The following is a 25,597-nucleotide window of genomic DNA, read 5'->3' on the forward strand; positions in this document are numbered from 1 at the left end:
CTTGTAACATGTATATCTCATGGATAGTTTTCAATGCAAAGTAATATAACAAGTGCAATAAGCAAGCATGTAAGAATCAATGCACAGTTAACACAAGTGTTTGCTTCTAAGATGGAAGGAAGTAGGTAAACTGACTCAGCATAAAAGTAAAAGAATGGCCCTTCGCAGAGGGAAGCATTGATTGCTATATTTGTGCTAGAGCTTTTATTTTGAAAACATAAAGAGAGCATCAAAGTAAAATTTTGAGAGGTGTTTGTTGTTGTCAACGAATGGTAATGGGCACTCTAACCCCCTTGCCAGACAAACCTTCAAAGAGCGGCTCCCATGAAACATTTTTATTTTTGGGTGGCACTCCTTCCAACCTTTACTTTCACAAACCATGGCTAACCGAATCCTCGGGTGCCTGCCAACAATCTCATACCATGAAGGAGTGCCTTTTTATTTTAGTTTTATTGAGATGACACTCCTCCCCACCTTTGCTTTCTCAAGCCATGGCTAACCGAATCCTCGGGTGCCGTCCAACAATCACATACCATGGAGGAGTGTCTATTTTTGTAAAATTAGGAAGGTTAATTAATTTGGGACTGGGAATCCCATTGCCAGCTCTTTTTGCAAAATTATTGGATAAGCGGATGGAGCCACTAGTCCATTGGTGAAAGTTGCCCAACAAGATTGAAAGATAAACACCACATACTTCCTCATGAGCTATAAAACATTGACACAAATCAGAGATGATAAATTTTGAATTGTTTAAAGGTAGCACTCAAGCAATTTACTTTGGAATGGCGGAGAAATACCATGTAGTAGGTAGGTATGGTGGACACAAGTGGCATAGTGGTTGGCTCAAGGATTTTGGATGCATGAGAAGTAATCCCTCTCAATACAAGGCTTAGGCTAGAAAGGTTATTTGAAGCAAACACAAGTATGAACCGGTACAGCAAAACTCACATAAGGACATATTGCAAGCATTATAAAACTCTACACCGTCCTCCTTGTTGCTCAAACCCTTACCAGAAAATATCTAGACTTTAGAGAGACCAATCATGCAAACCAAATTTTAGCAAGCTCTATGTATTTCTTCACTAATAGGTGCAAAGTATATGATGCAAGAGCTTAATCATGAGCACAACAATTGCCAAGTATCACATTATTCAAGACATCATACCAATTACTACATGTAGCATTTTCCCGTTTCCAACCATATAACAATTAACGAAGCAGTTTCAACCTTCGCCATGAAAATTAAAAGCTAAGAACACATGTGTTCATATGAACCAGCGGAGCGTGTCTCTCTCCCACACAAGCATTTATTCAAACAAAAACAAAAACAAAAACAAACAGACGCTCCAAGTAAAGTACATAAGATGTGGCCGAATAAAAATATAGTTTCAAGGGAGGAACCTGATAATTTGTCAATGAAGAAGGGGATGCCTTGGGCATCCCCAAGCTTAGATGCTTGAGTCTTCTTGAAATATGCAGGGATGAACCACCGGGGCATCCCCAAGCTTAGAGCTTTCACTCTTCTTGATCATATTGTATCATCCTCCTCTCTTGAACCTTGAAAACTTCCTCCACACCAAACTCAAAACAAACTCATTAGAGGGTTAGTGCATAATCAAAAAATCACATGTTCAAAGGTGACACAATCATTCTTAACACTTCTGGACATTGCTCAAAGCTACTGGAAGTCAATGGAACAAAGAAATCCATCCAACATAGCAAAAGAAGCAATGCGAAATAAAAGGCAGAATCTGTCAAAACAGAACAGTCCGTAAAGAAGAATTTTATAGAGGCACCAGATTTGCTCAAATGAAAATGCTCAAATTGAATGAAAGTTGCGTACATATCTGAGGATCACTCACGTAAAATGGCATGATTTTCTGAGTTACCTACAGAGAATTAGTCCCAGATTCGTGACAGAAAGAAATCTGTTTCTGCGCAGTAATCCAAATCTAGTATGAACCTTACTATCAAAGACTTTACTTGGCACAACAATGCAACAAAACTAAGATGAGGAGAGGTTGCTACAGTAGTAACAACTTCCAAGACACAAATATAAAACAAAAGTACTGTAGTAAAATAAACACATGTGTTATCTCCCAAGAAGTTCTTTCTTTATAGCCATTAAGATGGGCTCAGCAGTTTTAATGATGCACTCGCAAGAAATAGTATTTGAAGCAAAAAGAGAGCATCAAGAGGCAAATTCAAAACACATTTAAGTCTAACCCACTTCCTATGCAAAGGAATCTTGTACACAAATGAATTCATGAAGAACAAAGTGACAAGCATAAGAGGATAGAACATGAGTAACTTCAAGATTCTCAACATAAAGAGGGGAAACTTAATATTATTAAGATGCCTATAACCATGTTTCCCTCTCTCACAATAACTTTCAGTAGCATCATGAGCAAACTCAACAATGTAACTATCACATAAAGCATTCTTATCATGAGTCTCATGCATAAAATAATTACTACTCCCATAAGCATAATCAATTTTATTAGTTGTAGTGGGAGCAAATTCAACAAAGTAGCTATCATTATTATTCTCATCATCAAATATAGGAGGCATATTGTAATCATAATCAAATTTATCCTCCATAACAGGCGGTACCAAAAGACCACTATCATTATAATCATCATAAATAGGAAGCAAAGTATCATCAAAGTAAATTTTCTCCTCAATGCTTGGGGGACTAAAAAGATCATGCTCATCAAAGCGAGCTTCCCCAAGCTTAGAATTTTCCATATCATTAGCAACAATGGTGTTCAAAGTGTTCATACTAATATGTTCCATGGGTTTTTTTTTTAATTTTCGCATCAAACCATCCATGTCTTAATTCAGGAAATAGAATAAAAAGCTCCATGTTGCTTTCCATTATGCCAAACTAGTGTAAAACAAGAAACAAAAAGATGCAATTGCAGGATCTAAAGGAAATAGCTTCGAGTACTTACAACGGCACCGGAAAATAGCTTAGTAGCCGAGATCCGGAGTGTGAGTACCTTTTACCTTTCCTCCCCGGCAACGGCGCCAGAAAAGTGCTTGATGTCTACGGGTGCTTCTATTCTTGTAGATAGTGTTGGGCCTCCAAGAGCAGAGGTTTGTAGAACAACATCAAGTTTCCCTTAAGTGGATCACCCAAGGTTTATCGAACTCAGGGAGGAAGAGGTCAAAGATATCCCTCTCAAGCAACCCTGCAACCACAAAGCAAGAAGTCTCTTGTGTCCCCAACACACCTAATACACTTGTCAGATGTATAGGTGCACTAGTTCGGCGAAGAGATAGTGAAATACAGGTGGTATGAATATATATGAGCAGTAGTAACGGCACCAGAAAATAGCTTGATGCTACAACTGGCGTGTGGTTGATGGTGGTAATATTGCAGACAGTAGAGATGCAGTAGAACAGTAAACAAGCAGCGATTTCAGTATTTAGGAACAAGGCCTAGGGATCATACTTTCGCTAGTGGACACTCTCAACATTGATCACATAATAAAACCACTCTACACTCTGTTGTTGGATGATGAACACCACTAATTGTGTAGGATTACACGAACCCTCAATGCCGGAGTTAACAAGCTCCACAATATTCGATATTCATGTTTAAATAACCTTAGAGTGCATGATAGATCAACACAACTACACCAAGTACTAACATAGCATGCACACTGTCACCATCACACTATGAAGGAGGCATAGATCACATCAATACTATCATAGCAATAGTTAACTTCATAATCTACAAGAGATTACAATCATAACCTACGCCAAGTACTACACGATGCACACACTGTCACCATTACACCGTGCAGGAGGAATAGAGTACTTTAATAACATCACTAGAGTAGCACATAGAATAGTAGTGATACAAAGCTCATATGAATCTCAATCATGTAAGGCAGCTCATGAGATCATTGTATTGAAGTACATAGGAGAGAGATTAACCACATAGCTACCGGTACAGCCCTTAGCCTCGATGGAGAACTACTCCCTCCTCATGGGAGACAGCAGCGGTGATGAAGATGGCGGTGGTGTCGATGGAGAAGCCTTCCGGGGGCACTTCCCCGTCCCGGCGGCGTGCCGGAACAGAGACTTCTGTCCCCCAGATCTTGGCTTCGCGATGGCGGCGGCTCTGGAAGGTTTCTCGTACCGTGGCTTTTCCGTATCGATGTTTTAGGTCAGGGACCTTTATATAGGCGAAGAGGCCGAGTCGGAAGGTCGACGAGGCGGCGACACAGTAGGGGGGCGCGGCCCCCCCTCTGGCTGCGCCGGCCTACTGTCTGGTGGGCCTGTGGCCCCCCTCTGGCGGCTCTCGGGTGTTCTGGAAGCTTCGTGGGATTTTAAGATCTTGGGCGTTGATTTCGTCCAATTCCGAGAATATTTCCTTACTAGGATTTCTGAAACCAAAAACAGTACAAAACAGGAAGTGGCACTTCGGCATCTCGTCAATAGGTTAGTTCCAGAAAATGCATAAATATGACAAAAGTATGTATAAAACATGTAGATATCATCAATAAAGTGGCATGGAACATAAGAAATTATCGATACGTTGGAGACGTATCACACCTCCGTACTCGGTCACACGTACGGTGTTGATGAAGACGACATCCTTCTCCCCGTTCCAGCGGGCAGCGGAAGTAGTAGCTCCTCCTTGAATCCGGCAGCACGACGGCGTGGTGGCGGTGGCGATGGAGAACTCCGGCGGAGCTTCGCTAAGCGTGCGGGAGAGTTGGAGGAGAGGGGGGCGGCTAGGGTTTGGGAGAGGGGTGGCCGGCCACTAAGGGGGTGCGGCCAAGCTATGGCTTGTGGTGGCCGGCCCCCTCCCCTATGCCCCTCATTATATAGGTGGATCCCCAAGTGTTGGACTACAAGTCTTCGAATAAGACCCCAACACAAGAACCTTCCATGTAGTAGGGAAACCTACCCAAGGTGGGACTCCCACCTCAAGTGGGATTCCCCCTTCCATGTGGGGGGTGGCCGGCCCCCTTAGGTGGAGTCCACCTTGGTCTCCCCACTAGAGTTGGCCGGCCATGGGGAGGTGGAGTCCCTCCGGGACTCCTCCTTCCTTAGTAATTCCTTCCGGACTTTTCTAGAACCTTCTAGAACCTTCCGTAAAATCACCGGATCATTTTCAAACTTATAAAATGACTTCCTATATATGAATCTTATTCTCCGGACTATTCCGGAACTCCTCGTGATGTCTGGGATCCCATCCGAGACTTCGAACAATACTTCGAACTCCATACCATATTCAAGTTCTACCATTTCAACATCAAACCTTAAGTGTGTCACCCTACGGTTCGTGAACTATGTGGACTTGGGTGAGAACTCTCTCCGACCAATAACCAATAGCGGGATCTGGAGATCCATAATGGCTCCCACATATTCAACGATGACTTTAGTGATCGAATGAACCATTCACATACAATACCGATTCCCTTTGTCACGCGATATTTTACTTGTCCGAGGTTTGATCATCGGTATCTCTATACCTTGTTCAATCTCGTCTCATGACAAGTACTCTTTACTCGTACCGTGGTATGTGGTCTCTTATGAACCATTCATATGCTTGCAAGCTATTATATGACATTCCACCGAGAGGGCCCAGAGTATATCTATCCGTCATCAGGATGGACAAATCCCACTGTTGATCCATATGCCTCAACTCATACTTTCCGGATACTTAATCCCACCTTTATAACCACCCATTTACGCAGTGGCGTTTGATGTAATCAAAGTACCTTTCCGGTATAAGTGATTTACATGATCTCATGGTCGAAAGGACTAGGTAACTATGTATCGAAAGCTTATAGCAAATAACTTAATGACGTGATCTTATGCTACGCTTAATTGGGTGTGTCCATTACATCATTCATATAATGACATAACCTTGTTATTAATAACATCCAATGTTCATGATCACGAAACCATGATCATCTATTAATCAACAAGCTAGTTATACAAGAGGCTTACTAGGGACTCCTTGTTGTTCACATAACACACATGTATCAATGTTTCGGTTAATACAATTATAGCATGGTATGTAAACATTATCATAAACACAAAGATATATAATAACCATTTATTATTGCCTCTTGGGCATATCCCCAACATCAACAACGTTGTCATCAACAACGTTACTGCTGCGACATCATCTGCTACACCTCCACCAGATCGGTACGTGCAACATATCTCGATCTGTTTAGCGATTGACGCTTTACCGTTTGCGCTGCTGCTACTCATGTTGATTAATGCATCTAGTATGTTCGAGTTTCACATGTTAGTAGTTGCTGTCATCATGTTTTATATTCTGGAATTAATCATGAAAATTGTTCCTAATTATCCAACACACGCTTCGGTTCGTGTTTGTTTCGCCATTCAGGTCTAGAATCTTATCTACCCAAACTGTTCCCATAGTTCGTAAAATTTACAGGGAAGGGTAAGGAGCTAATTCGATTTAGTGGACAATTAAATATGTTTTTAGAATTCAGAGAAACTTACAAATGTTCTGTATTCGTATGGCCGTTCTCCATCTTCTCGATCTAGAAAGCTTCAATGGACTCTGTACAAGATTTGGTTTCTCCTATCTTCTTGACCTAGCTCTCCAGTGGGCAGAAGAGTCGAGTTCACCCGGAAATCTATTCAAACAACGTCAACATGTTCTCTGCAAAAGTGTGGCCCACTAAACATATTAATGTGCATGGCGATGATTGTGGCACCGTAGTCGCATACGGTACATCTCGTAGTATATGTTTTTTTTTCAAGAGTGTGTATTTCCTGAACAGTGGATCAACACAGTTACCAAGAATGAAACAAGCGAATCACAGGAGCAGAGTTCATGTGCACCAAATCCCCTTCCCAGCCCACCATGCTTCTTTATTTTCCTGGCAAACCCAGCTGACCACTTTTCTTCCTCGTCTTCGGTTGCTGCTCGATCCATAATCAGCGAATAATCGTTACCGATTGTGTGGTTCAACGAGCGATGCTTTTCCTCGTGTTGTAGATGCCACCCTACGCCTGCCGGCTGCCCGAGTTTCCTCCACCGGCAGGAACATTGCCCCGAAATCTGGCTGTCCAAGGCAGATCTCGTTGCCTCGTTGAAGTGAAGGGAAGGGCCTGTACTGGCTGCGACACAACTTTTGAAAGATGCAATTGCGAGAACTTGTAGGCTGTCGGACGAGAAGAAAATCATACTAGTAATATTTTCTCTCCCCTTTCCAATTTTTTTGAGTCAATTTTAGGGATGCTAGTAGATATGCCGTTAGAGCAACTTTAGCACGATCGGGTATCCAGAAAAACTTAGATCAAGTACTCCCAATACCAGTTTTCCAGTCGCATAAGTACTATATTAAAGGGTAACAAACTTCTTTTTTGTTAGAATTTTGGATTCTGTTTTAGATTAACGGTGACTTGACACGTAGGTGGGTTTAGTGATTGATTCCCGCTGGATTTTTTGTGTGTGAACTAGCGGTGTTCTCTTGGAATTTTTGTAATCTTTGCTGCATGCCGATCTTTCTTCTATCTTGGGTGGATGTAGCTCTTTTTTATGGAACCGCTTTGACTGCATGTCCTCTATCTCGAAAGATCCACCCCATACCGCCCCTCGATTTCCTCGCGACCCTCTCTCTCTCGCTGTCTCATCTCCTCCATGGTACCGAGCTCCTCACCCGCCGGAGCCCTCCTTGCCTGATCCCCACTCTTCCACTAGCCTCCCCCTTCATGAGCCCCTCTCTACCTTACCCCCTGCCCAGAACGGGCTGCCTTGAGATCTCCATGTCCAAGCAGGACAATTGTGCGTCCGGCTTCAAGCGGAGGATGGAGAGACGGGCGCAGCAGCCAGGTGTCGAGAGGCGTTGTAGGCGGCTGGCGATCTATGGCGCGGGGCAGTGGAGCCGGAGGTAGACGGCAGCATGCGGTGCTGCTTGGGCGACAAGGTAGAGGCAGCGGAGAACGGCGGCCGGCGTCATGGTCGGCCGGGGCTTGACCGGGACAAGTTTCTACTGAGGTGCATCTTGCGTGGAGGGAGCAGCGGGGGAGGAGCGGCGCCAGCAAGGAGGCAGCGACGGCGGAAGAAGCGCTGCACCTGCTCAATCCCCCGATGTGCGCCGTCGTCCGCGTTTAGGCGCCGCCGCCGCCCGTCGTCAACGCAATAAGGCAACCCGGGTGGTCGACTACAATATGTCAGGTTTCCCCCTTCTCACTGCCACAGCCAGGCCCGTGCCTGCCTTGTGAGCGCTCTTCCTAGCTTCGATCGAGATGCGTCCGAGGCAGTGCAGCGCCGTGCATGTGAGGCAGCTCCGCAGCGCCGGGATCCCTCTCTAGGTGCTGATTCATCTTCTCCACAACGCCATCAGGGAGGTGCTAGATCTCCGCTCTGGTAGCGGCCAGTGCCCCTCCAAGGGCGATGCTCTGGCTCAGCAACAGGTGGTGCGTCACCTGCACGAAGACGTGGTGAGGATCCAGGTTCTCGAACAATTTCCAACTTTGATCCCGTTCCTTTCCCTACATTAGATGAATGCCAATTGGATGATTGGGTGCTTTATGTACCTCATGTGGTTGAGTGGTTCCCGTGATTTTTGTTTAGATGGAATCATGGAAGTAAAATTAAGTACGATACTTCATTGCTTTCAGGTTTGGTGAGAATATGCAAACACATAAGAATATATCTCCCGTGATTAGCTTTCGTCATGTAATAATGTCTGAAGTGTAGAAAGCATAGCGTGATGTGGGAATACAACGGAATATGAGTACCTTCTCTCAACCCTCTGTCTTTTCACTGTCATATTACATCATTAAGTTTTGATGACAAATTTTAACAGGTCATACTTGAATAATAAATAATGTAGTTTCTGCTGTGCATTACTACTGTCTTACTATATCACTAGCAGAATTTCCTTACCTTTTTACACGATGACTGGCGATTTTTTGCGGGTTCCTAACTAATAATCTGCTAAGAAAATTAGAATTATTGGTTTCAATCTTATATTTACATCTGAGGATCGCATTCCTGATTCAGTTTTGTGCCATGATTTGATTCCTTTAGCTGATCGAGCAGAACACAGTTTCACTATAATTTTCCACCGTACTGCTACTGTAGCTGAAATCTAATTCATAAGTAAGTTGCCTGCTCTCTTCGCCATGGTCTACTTTATTTATTTCAGATTTGTAAATCTGAGATGAGATATCTTGACAGTTGACACTGTGTAAATTTGAAACTGATCAGGTTTCATATCATAAACAGAGCAGATTCAGCTAAATATTTTTTTGTTTAACTACAGTAATTTCAAACATGTGTATGCTTTTTATTTTAATTCTCATTTTTGTATCCCCTTTCAAATTATAAATCTCTGCACCTACTTCTATAACAAACTAACAACCTTGACATTTTTTTTTCATTTATAATCACATAGAGAGCTTCCACCATGCATCTTACATACACTACTCTCACATACAAGTTCCTCTACCAAATATTTGCTACCGCAGACGATTTTTTTTAAAAAAAAGCTTAATCCATCGAGAAAATGAACTGCCAACTATGCCTTCTCATTTGTTAAACTTACTTTTGGATCCTCATTTTCTTATTGTCGACGCAGAATCTGTGTATATGGGATATGTTCCTAGAACCTACATGTTCCGGTGGTGGCACACGTATTCATTGATACTACAGTCATTTTTCGTACCATGCGCAGGTCACCACCTATCTCAGCTATTCTCCCTGAATCCATCCATGAAAAATTTGGGTTGGTAAGAAAAATAGTTATTTCCCACTGGCGGCCTGTGATATCATCTTGACTACATGTTAGGTATTTGCGTTTAAGGAACATTTCTCACTATGTGTGCCAGTTACCCCGCTGCTGATTCTGTTGGTCTTCTTCTATTCCTTTAGTTCTGCCTTTATCTTACCCTACTGTATCGCCTTCTATTGCTGCTACAGAAGTGTGTTGCTATGACATGGCGAATCCAGTTCTAGAGTTCTCCTGATATCTTTCATGGATATGAACATTCATTTACATATAGTTATGCATCTCTTCGTGATATCTCTGTTCTTTTGTATTGAATTTGTCATATATAGATGAAAGGTCTGATTTTGGGCATATTCTTATTGTCCACGCAGTTGTTGTAAGCAAAGAAGCAACATACTCATTCTGTGAGCATTTTATGTAGTATATTCACAGAATATGAGCACTTGATCCTTTAGAGTGACAATGTTTGCAAGATAGTATATATACAATAGCAATTTTTTGCCAACTGAGATCTTTTCCCCCCAAAATTACATTATTGTGCTATCAAGTTCTTCATATGAACTTGAAATAAGTGGATTCATTTATACTATTCATTGTGGACTTTAACTTATTTTCTTACCGCCGTGCATTTTTGAACTCTGAGATACATACACACTGACAGTTTCTGAAAAGAAATGTACATGAATATTCTTTACTGAAGAAACTCCTATTTGTCAATTCTTAGCCTTTTAACTTATATAATCTTCAACCGGTTAGTGCCAAATAGTTTAAGTGATCTCATGTCAGTGAGCAGTGTGATCGAAGACTGGGTCAGATTTATCCCAGTCAAGTGTTTCTATAATTTTCTTTCATAGTTTACATTTCTGCTACAAGGTTATGGAATGCAGGAAGTATGAGGATTGTGATAAATTAATTAGAACATTTATTACATGACAACATGTTCTCACAATCTTTTAAGAAATAATGTAGGAGACTTATTTTGAAAGGATATTTTAGTTTGGTTGTATCAACTAAATAAAGAATAAGAAGTAATTTAACTAATTGACATTGAGAATAATAAATTTGCTTTCATGTGGAGAAACTAAATTAGTTTATGCATAGGTGTTCACTATGTCTCTTCTCCTCCTTATCTATGTATATGTCTGGTTTTTTGCTTTCGGAAGACATGTGGACTGAAATATTCATAAATGCATGGACGATTTAGCCCCACCGTCCATTCTTTCTCAAATTTTATGTCGTTAATTCCTTATGATTTTCCTTCTTTCCATCGCGATCTGTTCGCTTTTGTTTTTGCCGTGGTGTTGTCCTTTCACGATGTCTTTGTCGTTCTGTTGGTACATGTTTCCCATCTTAATTTTCATGCTGATTCCGTTTGAGTTTTCATTGTAGGTGCATTCATTTATTATCCTCGCATTGCCTTCTTCTTTTGACTTGCTCTTTCATGTCGCTGGTGGTGTTGCAGTTTCAATAGCTCCAAGGGCAGCTGGATTAGCAAGGTAAACTCATCATCAATCATTTTCTGAATCTTTTTCTTGCTTTGGTTTTGCTTCCTTCTTATTCTGCTTTTCTTCTCCCTGCACACAAAATTACATATTCTTATATTCATAAGAAATCAAATATTTCTCTGAGCTGCCTTGTTCGCCTCTCTATTGTTGTTCCAATGTGCGATTTTCTATACTAAGAAGTCATACATGCTTGCAGGTCTAAGGAACAAATGTGAAGATTTTGCCAGTTAAGGATGTATCACACTAAGGTTATTAGCACAAAGTTCTCCGTGAATTGCACGCATATGGGAATATAGGGATCAAGATGCGGCAAAACTCATCAGAGTTGGACTGCTGTTGTTGACCTAAGGTACTCCTCCACCTATCAGTACATGGGGATGCCTCAACTTACCATCTTTTCCCTATGCATAAACACTCTAATTATCCAAAATAATGTATGGTCTTTCATCTTGATTTGATATACTATAACTTCGTCATGATAATGCCAACTAGACGTGAAGAGTTCCTTGTACAAATCACTTTTAACTAAAAGGGAACATAATGTTTAGATCATATTTCAGTATGGACATCTCTTTAGAAGGGGTGTTTCAGTGACTTTGAACTCTTTTTGAATTGTTTCGTGAAAACATGTACTCTTAATGTAGAAGTGCAAATGTAATCATGCACATTCACAGTTCACTCCATGCTATCTTTGCTTTTAAGTGTTCTACTACTTGATCTTTCAATAGCAGTCCGCCTGCATTTTAGCAGAGGGCAAAGTGCCAGCTCCTACTCGGTCGCCTCAACCCGTGCAATTGCATAACATGGTTTCCCATGCGCAGGTTCTTCTACCTCATGGACTTCACGGTGAGAGATTCGTGATCAACAAAGCCTGTGAGAGCATGAAACAACAACTTCTCAGACTCTCACAGCTTCCATCTCATTCAGAATGTTGATTACCTAGCTTTATGCTTCAGGGTCTACTTCCATAGGACATGTCGCTGCTTGGTCCAGTAATACTGTTGCTACCCACATTTGGTTCATCATTTTGTTACCCGCAAACTGGCTGCCAGGTCTTCCATTATTCTTATTGCCAAGAATCTGTACCTTCCTGGCATTGTGCCTTTTTCCTACGACATGGGTGCCCAAGTTGAATTCAGTTTCTAAGTCATCTAAGAAGAGGTACATCTACCACTGCACTGCATCATGCTAAAGTTAAACACACATTGGCCACCTGTGCTTAGAATTTATCAATTGACATTCTTCTCTTGCTATTTATTGATTCCATGTAGTGCAATTGACAAAAAAGAGGGTTGCAGAGAACTATTCACATCTGACAGAGATCCCAGACTCACAAGGCATACGTGCAGTACAAAAGTCAGCTAAACAAACCATGCATTGTCATAGGACAAAATCAAGCTTACTACATATTCTTGTTTAAAAAAAGCTTACTACATATTATTATTAGAGTAAATGCCAGAAGTCAGCCAATACCGTCACGTCAAGTTGAACTTTGTGTCTGCAAGATTCGCCAGTACCGACATCAGTCATCTCTATGATAACTTTGTTATCTTTTGTCAGCAACTGTATAGTACTGTTGCCCCACATGCTACTATTGGAGAGACAAATTCCTCCAGTTATGTAATATCTAAGAACCTATGTGTAATTATCTAAGGCACTCTTTACCTGTATGCTACCAGCGCTTCAGTATCTGCAAGGGTAGGGCTTCTCTCTTGCCTATATCACATCCGTCATCATGCAGTTCACAATACCACTCTATAAATTTGTCTTCTCTGCATTGATAATTGTATTACACAGTTATACTACTACTATTGTATACTACTAGAATATTTTTTTCATGTCTCTTCAAACCAAGGAACAAACACTCAAAATGCTTTCAAATAATATTTACCACCACCAAAAATTACTACCAATCAGCCACTATATGGCGCGGCGTGCCGCCGTGCCGGTCTTTGCTAGTATACTGTAAAAGTTAAACATAGAACTAACCATAATTTACAAGCATAATCATAGTTATATCCGGGATCTAGACTACCTAGACCTCAAGCTAAATTGGGGACAAAAAGGTGGCTTTGCTTCTATGACTGTACATGTCAGTGGTAGCTTCCCTCCTTGTCATCAGAGGAGTAGCTGACTGCCTGGTCTCCACACCGCAGCGGCGAGTCGACCTCTCGGCAGACGAGGAGCGGCGCCTTCGGCGGTGGCCCAGCGACGATCCTACTGCCGTCTTCCTCATCCGAACGTGGCCGGCACTGTTCGTGCGCGTGGCGGCGGCGCCAGATCCGGCATCCCTCGGGTGCCCCGCCGCCGGATCTGACCTCGCTCGGGAAGGTAGGCGCGGACGCAAGAAAGAGCATTTCCCGCGCGTTGGCTCTAAGGCACAACGGCCGCTCGTTGGTGGAGGCACGACGGGTCACCGTGGGTGTGCTCGGCGGGTGGCCGACGGCGTTCGCGAAGAGGACCGCCGAGGAGATCATACCCCCTCCTTATCGTCGTTTGCTGCGAGTAAGTAAATTTACTTTCTTACCCGTAAAAATGATAACTTTACCTTGCCTTGCTGTGACCGTGAGCAGCGTTTTGATGAATTATCCGAAATTTCTTGCTCCATACCAAATTTCTCCTGTTCTGTAGATGCAGTTCGTTGTTAAAATCTGAAATGTCAATGCTTCGTGCAATAGGCGCACTCATTTTAGTCAACTGACAAGAAATTTCTCTGGTTATCTCTTTTCCCCCAAGCAGGTTGGCCTGGGGAGTTAGATTTCTCTGGTGCTTTTTTGTGCTGTAAAAAAAAAGCTCTTTTACGAGCTTTTTTTTTTAAACTGAAGGCCTTAGCCCTGCTTTAAATTAATAAAGCACCCATTACAATGACACTTACACGAGCTGCTGGGGATACCAGCTTACAGCAACAACAACACAAAAACAACAGAAAGGAAAGAGACAAGCTACACTAACTAGGACTACACACTAGCTAGAGAGCTTGAACTTGTCGAGAAGGCCCAGACTTCTGTTGAGAGGGCGCGGAGTTGGAACAGCCCAAAACCAACAGATCTCCCTTGCAGCATCAGAGCACACCTATGACCGAAGAGATGAAGAAGTCTTCCTGCCTCGAGAAACCGAAGGAGGAGGGCTACAAGGAGACGCCTCCAAGGAGGAGAACGTCGCCCTAGGGCGTCGTCGTCACCCGCAACGGCCGGAGCCTTGCCGAGCTTTCGCCCTAGCCCAGCCACCACCCCTAAAAACACGACCTTGACACTCATCCAACGACACATCGCGCCCACAGCGATAAGAGAAACCACCGGCATCACCCGTGGCATGGCACCACCTAAGACAACCACCCCTGGGTTTCTAGGTAGCCGACCGAACCGGGCAATCCACCGTGTATATGCAGCTGAGACGAAGACGGCGGCGATGAGCTCAAGGAAGGCAAAAGAGTGTGTCTAAAGACAGCGAAGACAGCTTAGCCCCCATCGGAGAAGCGCGCAAGACGTGCACGGTGGCAGGATCCGGCTACGAGAAAAGAGGGACATTTTGGTGTCGCCTCCAAGAAGGAAAACGGCGTCAAGAACGTCATCGTCACCAGCAATGGCCACGGCCTTGCACAGCTTTCGCCGGCGTCCCATCCTCTCTCGGAAGCCAGCCACCGCCATGAGATCGCAGAGAAGGAAACAGCGCCAGCCCCGCCGACAACACAACAACGAGGGTTGTCAGCCCAAGGAGACGAGGTGGCCAAACCCTGAGACACCTGCGTCAAGCTCATCACCGATACCAACCACCCGGATCGAGAGAGCCCCCGCCTCTAGATCGAGCCTTGGCCTGTGTATGCCGCCCCAGTCCAGACCAGATCAAATCATCCGGTGGAAGATGCTCCGATGTCCGCAGCAACACACAGCGCCCCGCCAAAAGCAAGACGGAACGACGGCGAGAGACGGGTGCAGCCGCCGCCGCCCCCACAACACCTGCAGAGGGCCGTCGGAAGACACCCACGAACACCACCCACCCATGGGCAGCGTCGCACACGCTGTCGAGGTCCCCGCCTCGGCAGCCAAGCCCGTTCCCCGTAGCACCACCATAGCGGGTCGTCGACCGCCGGAAGAGGGCGCCAGGTTTGACCGTAGGCCCCCGCCTGGTCAGATCTATAAGTGGCCAGCCATGGCCGGCCGTCGCCCACCCCACCGGTCGCAGCGCAGGAACATGCAGGAGGTGACTGGAGATCACGGGCCAGCGCCTGCGCAGAGAAGAGGGCTCCGGCGGCGCCGCCGCCGCTGGCCAAGACGGGGCAGGTCCCTCCTGCTACCCGCGTCCGGGCGAGATGCGCGAGATCCCCGCCACCCCTTTCCCCGGCGCTGCACGGACTTGTCCGGCGGCCGCCTCTGGGGGCGACGGGAGGGAGGAGACGGTGGGAGGGGACGGTGGCGGCGGGATCTAGGGTTTTCGCCCCTCGGTCGCCTGGAGGGGGCGACGCGAGGGGACGTGAGGAGAGTTACCTGCTTATTTAGCTGCACAGTCTTTTACGAGCTAGGCAGCTAGCGTCTGAGAAAGAAGGTTCAAGCTTCCCATTGTTCTCAATTGCGATGAAAGGCGTCACATGGGGTGTTTGCCACCGTCCTCGCCGGAGGTACATACTGCAGAGGATCACCAATTTCTGTTCATTGATTGGCCAGTCTGCGTAATTCGTCAGTACTTAGTACTACTACCCTTTTGTCTGCAGTCGTTCCTATGAAATGGAGGTTCAGCCATTTGCGAAAAAAAGAAAAGAAATGGAGGTGCAGCCAGACGCTGTCAGGGACTGGTCCGAGCTGCCTCTTGACGTGCTTGCTTTGGTCTTCGCCAAACTTGGTGCAGTCGAAGTTCTCATGGGTGCAGGCCTTGTGTGCCACTCATGGCTCGAGGCGGCAAAAGTGCCTAGCTTATGGCGATACGTTGACATGGAGCACCATGAGGTCTTGCGTGGAAAGAAGAAAAAGGCGCGGGATGTCTTGTGCGCAATGGCAAAGGCAGCAGTTGACCGCTCCAATGGAGAGCTTGAGGTGTTCGCAGGGAGCGAGTTCGTTACCGATGATCTTCTCAAGTATATTGCAGAAAGGTACTCTTGTTTCAGTACAAGGTTTCTGTCCTAAAATCACACAAGCTAAAAGTGCAAAGCCTAGTTCTACAACCATTTTATTGGGTACTGCTCTCTGATTTCTTAACTGAATGTAGTCAAACTAGTTCATATAGATGAGGTACTCTTGTTTCAGTACAAGATTTCTGTCCTAAAATCACACAAGCTAAAAGTGCAAAGCCTAGTTCTACAACCATTTTATTGGGTACTGCTCTCTGATTTCTTAACTGAATGTAGTCAAACTAGTTCATATAGATGAGGTACTCTTGTTTCAGTACAAGATTTCTGTCCTAAAATCACACAAGCTAAAAGTGCAAAGCCTAGTTCTATATCCATTTTATTGGGTACTGCTCTCTGATTTCTTAACTGAATGTAGTCAAACTAGTTCATATAGATGAGGTACTCTTGTTTCAGTACAAGATTTCTGTCCTAAAATCACACAAGCTAAAAGTGCAAAGCCTAGTTCTACAACCATTTTATTGGGTACTGCTCTCTGATTTCTTAACTGAATGTAGTCAAACTAGTTCATATAGATGAGGTACTCTTGTTTCAGTACACGATTTCTGTCCTAAAATCACACAAGCTAAAAGTGCAAAGCCTAGTTCTACAACCATTTTATTGGGTACTGCTCTCTGATTTCTTAACTGAATGTAGTCAAACTAGTTCATATAGATGAGGTACTATTGTTTCAGTACAAGATTTCTGTCCTAAAATCACACAAGCTAAAAGTGCAAAGCCTAGTTCTATATCCATTTTATTGGGTACTGCTCTCTGATTTCTTAACTGAATGTAGTCAAACTAATTCATATAGATGAGGTATGTGCATAGATTTTTCTGAGCGAATGTAGTAAAATTTGTAATTGGTATATATAAGGTCAAAGATAATATGTGAGTACTTTGTTGTGTAGCAGCTTAAGTATCTAGTTGCTCCATGCATTTTAGAGGAAAGCATAATACCAAAAGTTGTAGGTAGATTATTGCCAAAAGGAAGATGGGGAGTGTCTTTATTCCTTAATGCTATAATAACATTATTATGATCCCCTTTCCCTCTTTCTGCAGATCTTCCTCCCTTAAGGGGCTGTTTGGTTTAGGGGGTATCCACCAGGGGATGAGGGTATCCCCAACTACATGGTTAGGGATAGCCAATTTTCTTGTTTGGTTGAGTGTGAGGGATGAGCCAATTTTTTGTTTGGTTGGAAAAACAAAATGTGGTCGGGGATCTGCTAATACTCTGCAAAATACACAAGAAATTCTAATTCTCCTCGCTAGGTAGCTGATCTGTACTCCTCTGTAGATTAAAGAGAGCAATGTGAGAAAGGACATACAGGAAATGAAACATAGAAATCGTCGCCAATCCCAGGCGCTGCAGGCCACTGACCCATCGATCTCACCATGGCCACTGCCTCCCATGACATCTCCCTCGTCGGCCAACCCAGGCACCCAGCCTCTCCATGGCCATACCCCGTCACCCATCCCATATCAGGATACCTTTCTCGGCGCCAACTGAGACAGAGAGGAGGGCGAGGAGGGAGCAGCCTTCTACCAACCAAGGAGAACTGCCGGCGTCGCGCGTCTTCAGTCTGGTCTTCCGGCGCCCTCACGTCTTCGGTGTATTGTCACCAGCTCATCATGTCGTTCTCCCAAGTCCCACCCACTTGAGACAGAGACGAGCGAGCAGCCCCGCCACCGCCCAAGATAGAGAGAGCAGGACTGCAGAGCTACCTGTGAACCGCCGACGCCGCGGTCGATGCAGCGCCGCCCAAGGTCAGCCCGCCGCGTTTCTGTCAATCAATTTGGCTGCGCCGCCTCGTTCATAGGAGTTTAACGGGTCATTCTTCGCGCGAGCCAAAAGTGGTTGGCGTCGTCCACCACTTTTAGCCGGATGGGCTCAACCACCGTTTTGGAGGTATATTCCCAGAATCTGGTTATCCCCAACCCTTCTTATCCTCTGAACCAAACGAGTGGCAACCATTTTTTCAGTGGCTGCCCCTAGCCACTTGAGGCTATCCCCTAAACCAAACAGCCCCTAAGAGCCTCAGTCTCGACTATTGCAATGTTTCGAATGAAGCATTCACTGACCTGATAATCAAGTTGCCTCTTCTCGAAGAACTTCTCATTTCCTTATGTCCATTTGTTGACGGCGATGCATATGAGATCACCAGCAGAGCATGCGCGCAACTGAAGCGTCTCATGTTGCGCCAAGGGTCGTATGGCGGCGAGAGAGAGGGGCCACTTGGAATAGAGTTTATGCACGAGCTGCGATACCTTACTCTCGTCGGAAGTGATATCACGACGGAGGAGCTGGTTGCCATCATTGATGGCTGCCCTCACTTGGAGCGCCTTTGTGTGCGCAACTGTTGCAACATCGTTGTCGATGGAGGACTGCGAGCGAAATGTTCGAGGATCAAGACTCTTATTCTTCCCACTTTGCAGTGCCGCCATATCCATTTTCATCCTGATGATGGCATTTTCACTGACAAGTTTGACGATTGGAGGTCTGCTTAAATGTGATGGTTCATCTTGAACGGCTGCTAGCGATCTATGTATGTACTGATCTTGCATGGCTGTGTTTTGTCATGTGGGATATGGATGGATGGGTTCAGGTGGTTATTGGCACTGCTATTCTGTGATATTGCTACTACAGTCCAAATAAGGAGGCAAGGTCTCCGTTTTCTGGTGTTCCAAGAAGTTCCCAGGTGTGCGCATGCAGTGTTCACACCTAGGTCACGAGCTACTTCAAGGTTGTGCGCTGCATCCAGCAATGCTCACACAACACCATCACTAATGCCGTGGCGTCACCCTCCTGTCCTGTGCTGTCGCAACACCATCATTCCTTCTGAGCCGTCCTTTTTTCTGTTCGATTAGTAGAACATTTTGGAATAAATAACCATTCTTCATTAATGTACTGTACTGCCTTATGATTAGCAGTGGCATGGTTCTTTTCGATGTGTAAGCTGCGAGTGCCTTTGATCATTTGGACATGTGGTTGTATGCCTGTAAAACCTAACTGCTTGGATGCTGAATAGCAGAGGAGAAGAGATTGTATGGGTTGATGATTCTACAGTTTGTCAGGGCTGAGTATTTCTTCATCATATAAAGGCCTCATTCCTTTGCAATCTTTGCCCATCGGTTGTTTCACAAAGCTGCAGTAGTGTGACTGTGATCCAATTGTCTCAGAGAAGAGTTTCAGTTGCAACCTGAAGACCTCGCCGCTGGAGAGCACTGTCTTAGCCACTTCTGGGTGCGCTCTGATCTAACCTGAAGTTCCAATTGTCTCACAGGGCCAATGTCTTGGCCACTTCTGGGCGTGCTTCTGCTACTACTTTGATGGCCCTGGCAGGACTACTGCACCGCAGGAGTGGGCCCTTGACGCCAGGCCATGCTCGTGGATTTTATGTGAGAAGGCACCCCAAAAAGAGGGCTTCTATGAACTCTGCCTTGTCGACACTTGGAAGTAGAGGTTTTTCTCTAATTCTCGTCCTAGTCCTACTTGAGCAACAGTGTTATTACTTACGGAGTAGTATATTTTACTTTACTTAGTAGATTGCCTTATTTGGGTGAGGAACTAAGGTGCACATAATCCAAGGTATTATAGATAAAATAATTGCGCAAATAACAGAATTGCAACATTTGAACCGCAAAACACATAGTATTAAATCATCACAAAATAATACAAGATCATCTGTATACACATATTGCAAGGTAGAAGCATCACACACAAGGAAAAAAATAGCTGGCTATAGCTTCGCTATAGCACCGCTATAGCTTCTGGGACAGCCTTCCGCTACGCTAAGCCTGTTTCGTCCGCTATGGACGCTAAGTCCGCTAAGGTGCCGCTAATTACCGCTAAAGAGTATAGCCGCTAGAGGAGCTATAGCGCCGCAAACAAAATTGCTCCATCACACTAGAACTTAAAGCCTAATGCATGTTTTCATTGGCCGAAAACCAAGCCCTCGATGCATAGTCAATTGCTTCCATCCATAACCTAGCCATTCCTCTCATTTTCGCTCGGTAGCTAGCGAAGGATTGAATCCTGATGCAGCTAGAGCAATCCACGATCTCTAGCACCAAGCCGGTTGTGCTCCACGGCTTCTACGCCCAGGTCGTGATAAACGTGGCTAGGGAGACATGGGCTGAATTGAGACGACTGAAAACACCGTGATGTCTCATCCTGAAACTCAGTATGGATTGTCGCAACTCCTATATCCTTTACTCTTTGTTCCTCGGTGTATTGGTTCAGATGCCAGACAGTAGAACCACAAAATTAATTTGTATATAGAAGCTTGTTTGTCTATTCAAGAACTAGAACTGCTACGTCGAAGCTTGCTTCTCTATCCTTTCCTCTTTGTACTATACTTCTATATGTGGAACAGATGCAACCTGCCTATTCAATTCCATTCAATCCCTTGTCATTTTTTAGAAATAAGGATCGTAGATAGAATTGGCGTATCTAGTTTAGGTCCATAGCAGATTATAAGAAATGCAATAGTCTTGGAGATGAAGAAAATATTATATTTCATAATGCATGCTGAGATTCTATGTTTCTGCGACATATATTACTTTTGTTAGTGAAAACCGCTAAATGGTTTAGCTTCCGCTATTGCGCCGCTATAGCTTCTGTAGCTTCTAGACGAGGCATCCGCTAAATCAAATAGCCCGCTATTTTTTTCCTTGATCACACATATGCTCTTATTATATGAAAAAGGCATCAGTAAGTCTCATCCATACATGTCATCGACTCAGTTTAATTAGTTTAATTCTGGTTATCAGCCCAAAACTGAGCTTGGAGCCACTTCACTGTATTCTTTTCCACCTGGAAAGCCTTAGCTAGGACATCGTCTGAGATTGGTGGCTTTGATCCGAAGACTGCGTTGGCAATGGTGATTGCACCAGGATTCTGGCTGCTGAGTGCGGCAATCGCTACGGCTGGCTTGTTAGCGCAAGGGTTGAACTGGAAGTGGATGAGTCCTTGAGGGAACACAAACACATCACCTTTCTCGAGCTTCTTAGTGAAAAGCTTGTTCTCCGGGTTAGAAGTCACAAACCCGACATATAGTGCACCCTCAAGCACCGTGAGGATCTCTGTGGCACGAGGGTGTGTGTGTGGTGGGTTCTCTCCTAGGGGCGCATAGTCTATCCGCGCAATGGAGATGCCGAGTGTGTTAAGGCCAGGGATTTTCATGGCGTTGATCAAGGTCACGTTGGACCCAACCTTGTTGGTGGTGTCCATAGGCTTGTCGAGGTTTGCTGCCATGAAGAAGTCGTCCGCGCTCACGACCTTCGGGTCCTTGCACACAAATCCGTTGACAAGCACTGCATAGAGAATTGATATCCATGCATATGGTCAAAAAGAATTCCTTGCAGACGAGGTCAAAACAGAATTTCTGAAACAAAACACATTTAGGATAACATCCATGTTCTATTAATACATCAGGAAGAAGGCCTATAAAGTGCAGCACAGTGGTTGAGCTTAAGAAGAGCATGTGTAAGTAAGTATATATGTACCTGGAGAGTACTTGTCTGCAACGCAGAAGTCCTGAAGAGGGCTTGGGTCAGAAGCCATGGCCTGCCATGAGACCAGCGCTAGAAGAGCAGCAAGAAGGATGTGGGAGGTTGCCATTTGATTTGGTCGTGGAGTTTAGATGGCCAGTTGATGATACTTAGTTTTGCTGTGGAGAAGTAGGAGGCATGTTTATATATACACCTTAAGGCTGCTGTAGTAGGAGGGGTAAGGTATGAATATGTTGTGAACAGGTCAAGATGGCGCTACATCTAGGTAGTGTAACTTAACTGGTCTTGATTACAATTTCAACTCATAATAGCCTTTTGCTGGTTCATAGGTGCGAACGCGTGCGCCGTGTCTGCCCACCGTGGTATCATGGAAGTAACCATTCTATCTGACGGTATGAATATGTTGTGAACAGGTCAAGAAGGAGTTACGTCTAGGTAGAGCAACTTAACTGGTCTTGATTACAATTTCAACTCGTAATAGCCTTTTGCTGGTTCATAGGTGCAAACACGTGGGCCGCGTCTGCCCACCATGGTATCATGGAAGTAACCATTTTATCTGACACATAGATCGTCTAAATTAAAGGATGCAAAATGCTAGTTTGGTAGCCTGAGATGACGAATTAAATACCATTTTTTACTCTTGAGAGAGGTTATTTGATAAGCCACAGCTTTAGGTCTCAACTGATCCACGAAAGGTCGTTTTGCCTGATTTGGTGAGGATGTTGTGGATGGTTTATGTAAGCAATCACTTGATTTTCTAGTTCATTGACCTTGTCATCTCGGTACATGTTTTTTCGCTTAACACGACTGTCATTTTCATTGGTACTTTAATCAGAAATGTGATGTATACACCTTGAGGCTGCTGCAGTAGGAGGGGCAGGTATGGATCATGTTTGTGAACAGGTCAAGGAGGCCCAGTGGCCAGGTAAAGCACATAACCATCCTTGATTAAATGGTCATCTCACAAGCGTGTACATGTTTGAAGTGTGATAGCCTTTTGCTGATCCTCTTGGTGCGGACGCATGCTTTCATTCGTTATATTTTTGGAAGTGACCATTTTATCTGATGCGGAGATAATCTCAAATTTAAGGGTGCAAAATGCTTGTTTGGTAGCCTAAATTGATAAAAATATTTTCTTTTTAGACTTAAGAGATGTAATTTGAAGGCCAGACGACATTTCCCCTCAGGCACTCATTTCGATATAAGCCTCAAAATTCTATTCACTACAGATTTATAGATATGTTTATGGATGCAGTGGCACAAAGCTGCAAATTTTATTGAATACTGTGGCCATTTGTGTCCTGTGGAAAAACAAATTGTCCAGATTCATATTACAGGAAGTTTTTTGCGTTTGTTGCGAAGGTCTCAGGTGATCATTACTTTGAACGAAAGTCATTTGTAAGCACAATATATCCCTAGAAAGTCGTTCTGTGTTGGTTGATGAGGGATGTTGTTACTGGCCTATCTTAGCTATCTCCTGCTCTTCTAGTTCATTGACCTTGTGGTCTCCTTTACATGTTTTCTCGGTTAACATGACTGCCATTTCTGTAATAGGAAGGTGATGTAACCATCCTTGATTCAAACATCACATGTTAGATTTATAGCATGCTGAGATATTAGAAAAATAAGATACTAGTACATTGAAAGGCCGACAAAAGAAAATTCCAGCACAGAAGCCACCAGCAGGAGACCATTTCAGTCTTCTATTCACAGTGATGTAGGGTGTTGTAGTCAACTACTCACAGTTGATCTAGACAATGCTTCAAGAAAACGATGACCAAGTAAAACTATAAAAGATTAAAATCTATCATACCTCATAAGATGAAGGACAAGGGTAGGTGCGGATTGGGAAATAGTAAGCCCAGCTGGTGAATTGACACTAGCCATTAGCCACTAGCTTGGTGCCACTGCAATACTCATATATGCAAATTCATCCCTTTTCTTCTCATGCATGAATCTTCATGTCCGCGTGGTAATGGGTTGCGACTTGGAACCACCGTCCGTGCATTGCAGTGACTTGGTAGAGACGGAAAATATGAAATAATAATAATTACTACTCGGTCATCAGATTACATAGCAGCCTTAACTACCTGGCAAAAAACGTATCTGCTACCACACCTCTTTAAAGAAAAAAGTGTGCTTTAGAGATACTCAAACGAAATTTGTGGAGTTGATGCAGAATAACTTAATCAGCACGTTACAGCAGCCAGAGACCATTTCCATCCATTGGTCTCTTCTACTGGACTCCTTCCTTCTGCTGCTCATATGGTTACAATGCTTTTGGCACCTATATAAGCATCCACCCCCTGCATCTTCAAAGCACCAGCCACCTTTAAACACACAAGTAGCAACACAAGAGAAACAGAACCAAAACGTCTAAAACCAAATGACCTCCTCTTCTTCTTTTCTTGTCTTTGCTGCTCTTCTTGCGTTGGTCTCATGGCAGGCCAAAGCTTCCGACCCTAGCCCACTCCAAGACTTCTGTGTTGTCGATAAGAACTCCCCAGGTATTATTTACTTCATCACTTCTCCGTCATGTTATTAAGCTGAAACCACTCTCTAGACATTATAATCATGCCTAAATAACACTGTAAAATCCATACTTATAATTTACATCTCCTACGCATGCAGTGCTTGTCAATGGGTTTGTTTGCAAGAACCCGATGGATGTCAATGCAGATGACTTCTTCAAGGCAGCCAACCTTGACAAGCCTAGGGTAACCAACAAGGTTGGATCCAACGTCACCTTGATCAACGTCATGCAGATCGGTGGCCTCAACACTCTAGGTATCTCACTGGCGCGTATTGACTATGCACCCTTAGGTCAGAACCCACCACACACACATCCTCGTGCCACCGAGATCTTGACAGTGCTTGAGGGGACATTATATGTTGGCTTTGTCACATCCAATCCGGAAAACAAGTTCCTCTCTAAGGTGCTCAACAAAGGAGATGTGTTTGTGTTCCCTGTGGGGCTCATCCACTTCCAGTTTAACCCCAACCCCTACAAGCCAGCGGTTGCAATTGCGGCACTCAGTAGCCAGAACCCAGGGGCTATCACCATTGCCAATGCAGTGTTTGGATCGAAGCCACCGATCTCAGATGATGTTCTTGCCAAGGCGTTTCAGGTGGAGAAAAATACAATAGATTGGCTCCAGGCTCAGTTCTGGGAGAACAACCACTACTAAGTCAGACCTTGGTTGTTTGTCGACTTCATGGAAGATCTACATTTGAAGTGTGCAAATTTATTTCTTTTGTTTCTAGCTTATATGTATCTTAAGCAATAAAATAAATGGTACATATGCCATTCTAGTGTATGTCTCTGTGAGGCATGAATGTATTTATACCTTTTCAATACTTGCTAGTATTGTTTTTTTGTCAGACTTGCATCATATACTGCTCTCGCGTGCCTTATTTCACCAACCAAAACTGATGACTTTGTTGCCCTTTTACAGAACTACATATCTTCGGTAGGAATTCGTTATATACGTTTTTGACCTTCAACGTGTTATTTTATTTATATTTACACATGTGTATGCCAGTTGTTCTAATTGCTTCCTGTTCTCATTCGTTCTTGTAACAACTTCTAGGGTTGCAATATAAGCGAAGATTAATTAGGATCACTAATGTTGTATCAAAATACATGATAAGTGAAATGTTAAAGGATCAAGACCCTGATTCTTCTCACTTTGCAGCACATGCTCTAACGGCTGCTAGCGACCTATCAATATAATGAT

At 44.1% G+C, this 25,597-nt stretch overlaps 3 protein-coding genes and 1 long non-coding RNA gene across 7 annotated transcripts; 3 read left to right on the forward strand and 1 right to left on the reverse strand.

Moving 5' to 3' along the window:
- Nucleotides 1-10,752: 10,752 nt before the first annotated feature.
- On the forward strand, nucleotides 10,753-12,937 carry LOC139833276 (uncharacterized). Of its 3 annotated transcripts, none has more exons than XR_011748693.1 (4): nucleotides 10,753-11,239; nucleotides 11,445-11,597; nucleotides 12,070-12,409; nucleotides 12,520-12,937. It is a non-coding gene; the product is annotated as an uncharacterized lncRNA (long non-coding RNA). The 3 variants fall into 3 exon arrangements; XR_011748694.1 differs by lacking the exon at nucleotides 10,753-11,239 and having other exon boundaries at nucleotides 11,312-11,597; nucleotides 12,070-12,121; nucleotides 12,205-12,409; XR_011748692.1 differs by lacking the exon at nucleotides 10,753-11,239 and having other exon boundaries at nucleotides 11,312-11,597.
- A 333-nt stretch (nucleotides 12,938-13,270) lies between these two features.
- On the forward strand, nucleotides 13,271-19,408 carry LOC139830029 (uncharacterized). Its single transcript, XM_071823071.1, has 5 exons — nucleotides 13,271-13,579; nucleotides 13,988-14,042; nucleotides 15,753-15,863; nucleotides 15,957-16,331; nucleotides 17,409-19,408. The coding sequence occupies exons 1-5, from the start codon at nucleotides 13,339-13,341 to the stop codon at nucleotides 17,620-17,622; spliced, it is 996 nt and encodes a 331-aa protein (XP_071679172.1). The 5' UTR covers nucleotides 13,271-13,338; the 3' UTR covers nucleotides 17,623-19,408.
- On the forward strand, nucleotides 13,622-25,254 carry LOC127314652 (germin-like protein 8-11). Of its 2 annotated transcripts, none has more exons than XM_051345163.2 (3): nucleotides 13,622-13,753; nucleotides 22,696-24,367; nucleotides 24,492-25,254. In XM_051345163.2, exons 2-3 carry the CDS (start codon nucleotides 24,247-24,249, stop codon nucleotides 25,046-25,048), a joined length of 678 nt encoding a protein of 225 aa, XP_051201123.1. In that variant the 5' UTR covers nucleotides 13,622-13,753; nucleotides 22,696-24,246; the 3' UTR covers nucleotides 25,049-25,254. The 2 variants fall into 2 exon arrangements, with proteins under 2 accessions (XP_051201123.1, XP_071679174.1); XM_071823073.1 differs by lacking the exon at nucleotides 13,622-13,753 and adding an exon at nucleotides 21,996-22,597.
- LOC127314663 (germin-like protein 8-7) lies at nucleotides 21,103-21,986 on the reverse strand. The gene is made up of 2 exons (XM_051345173.2): nucleotides 21,855-21,986; nucleotides 21,103-21,662 (listed from the first exon to the last, which is right to left on the reverse strand). Exons 1-2 carry the CDS (start codon nucleotides 21,967-21,969, stop codon nucleotides 21,103-21,105), a joined length of 675 nt encoding a protein of 224 aa, XP_051201133.1. The 5' UTR covers nucleotides 21,970-21,986.
- Nucleotides 25,255-25,597: the final 343 nt, after the last annotated feature.

The sequence above is a fragment of the Lolium perenne genome, chromosome 7 (genome assembly GCF_019359855.2).
Source record: "Lolium perenne isolate Kyuss_39 chromosome 7, Kyuss_2.0, whole genome shotgun sequence".
NCBI lineage: Eukaryota > Viridiplantae > Streptophyta > Magnoliopsida > Poales > Poaceae > Lolium > Lolium perenne.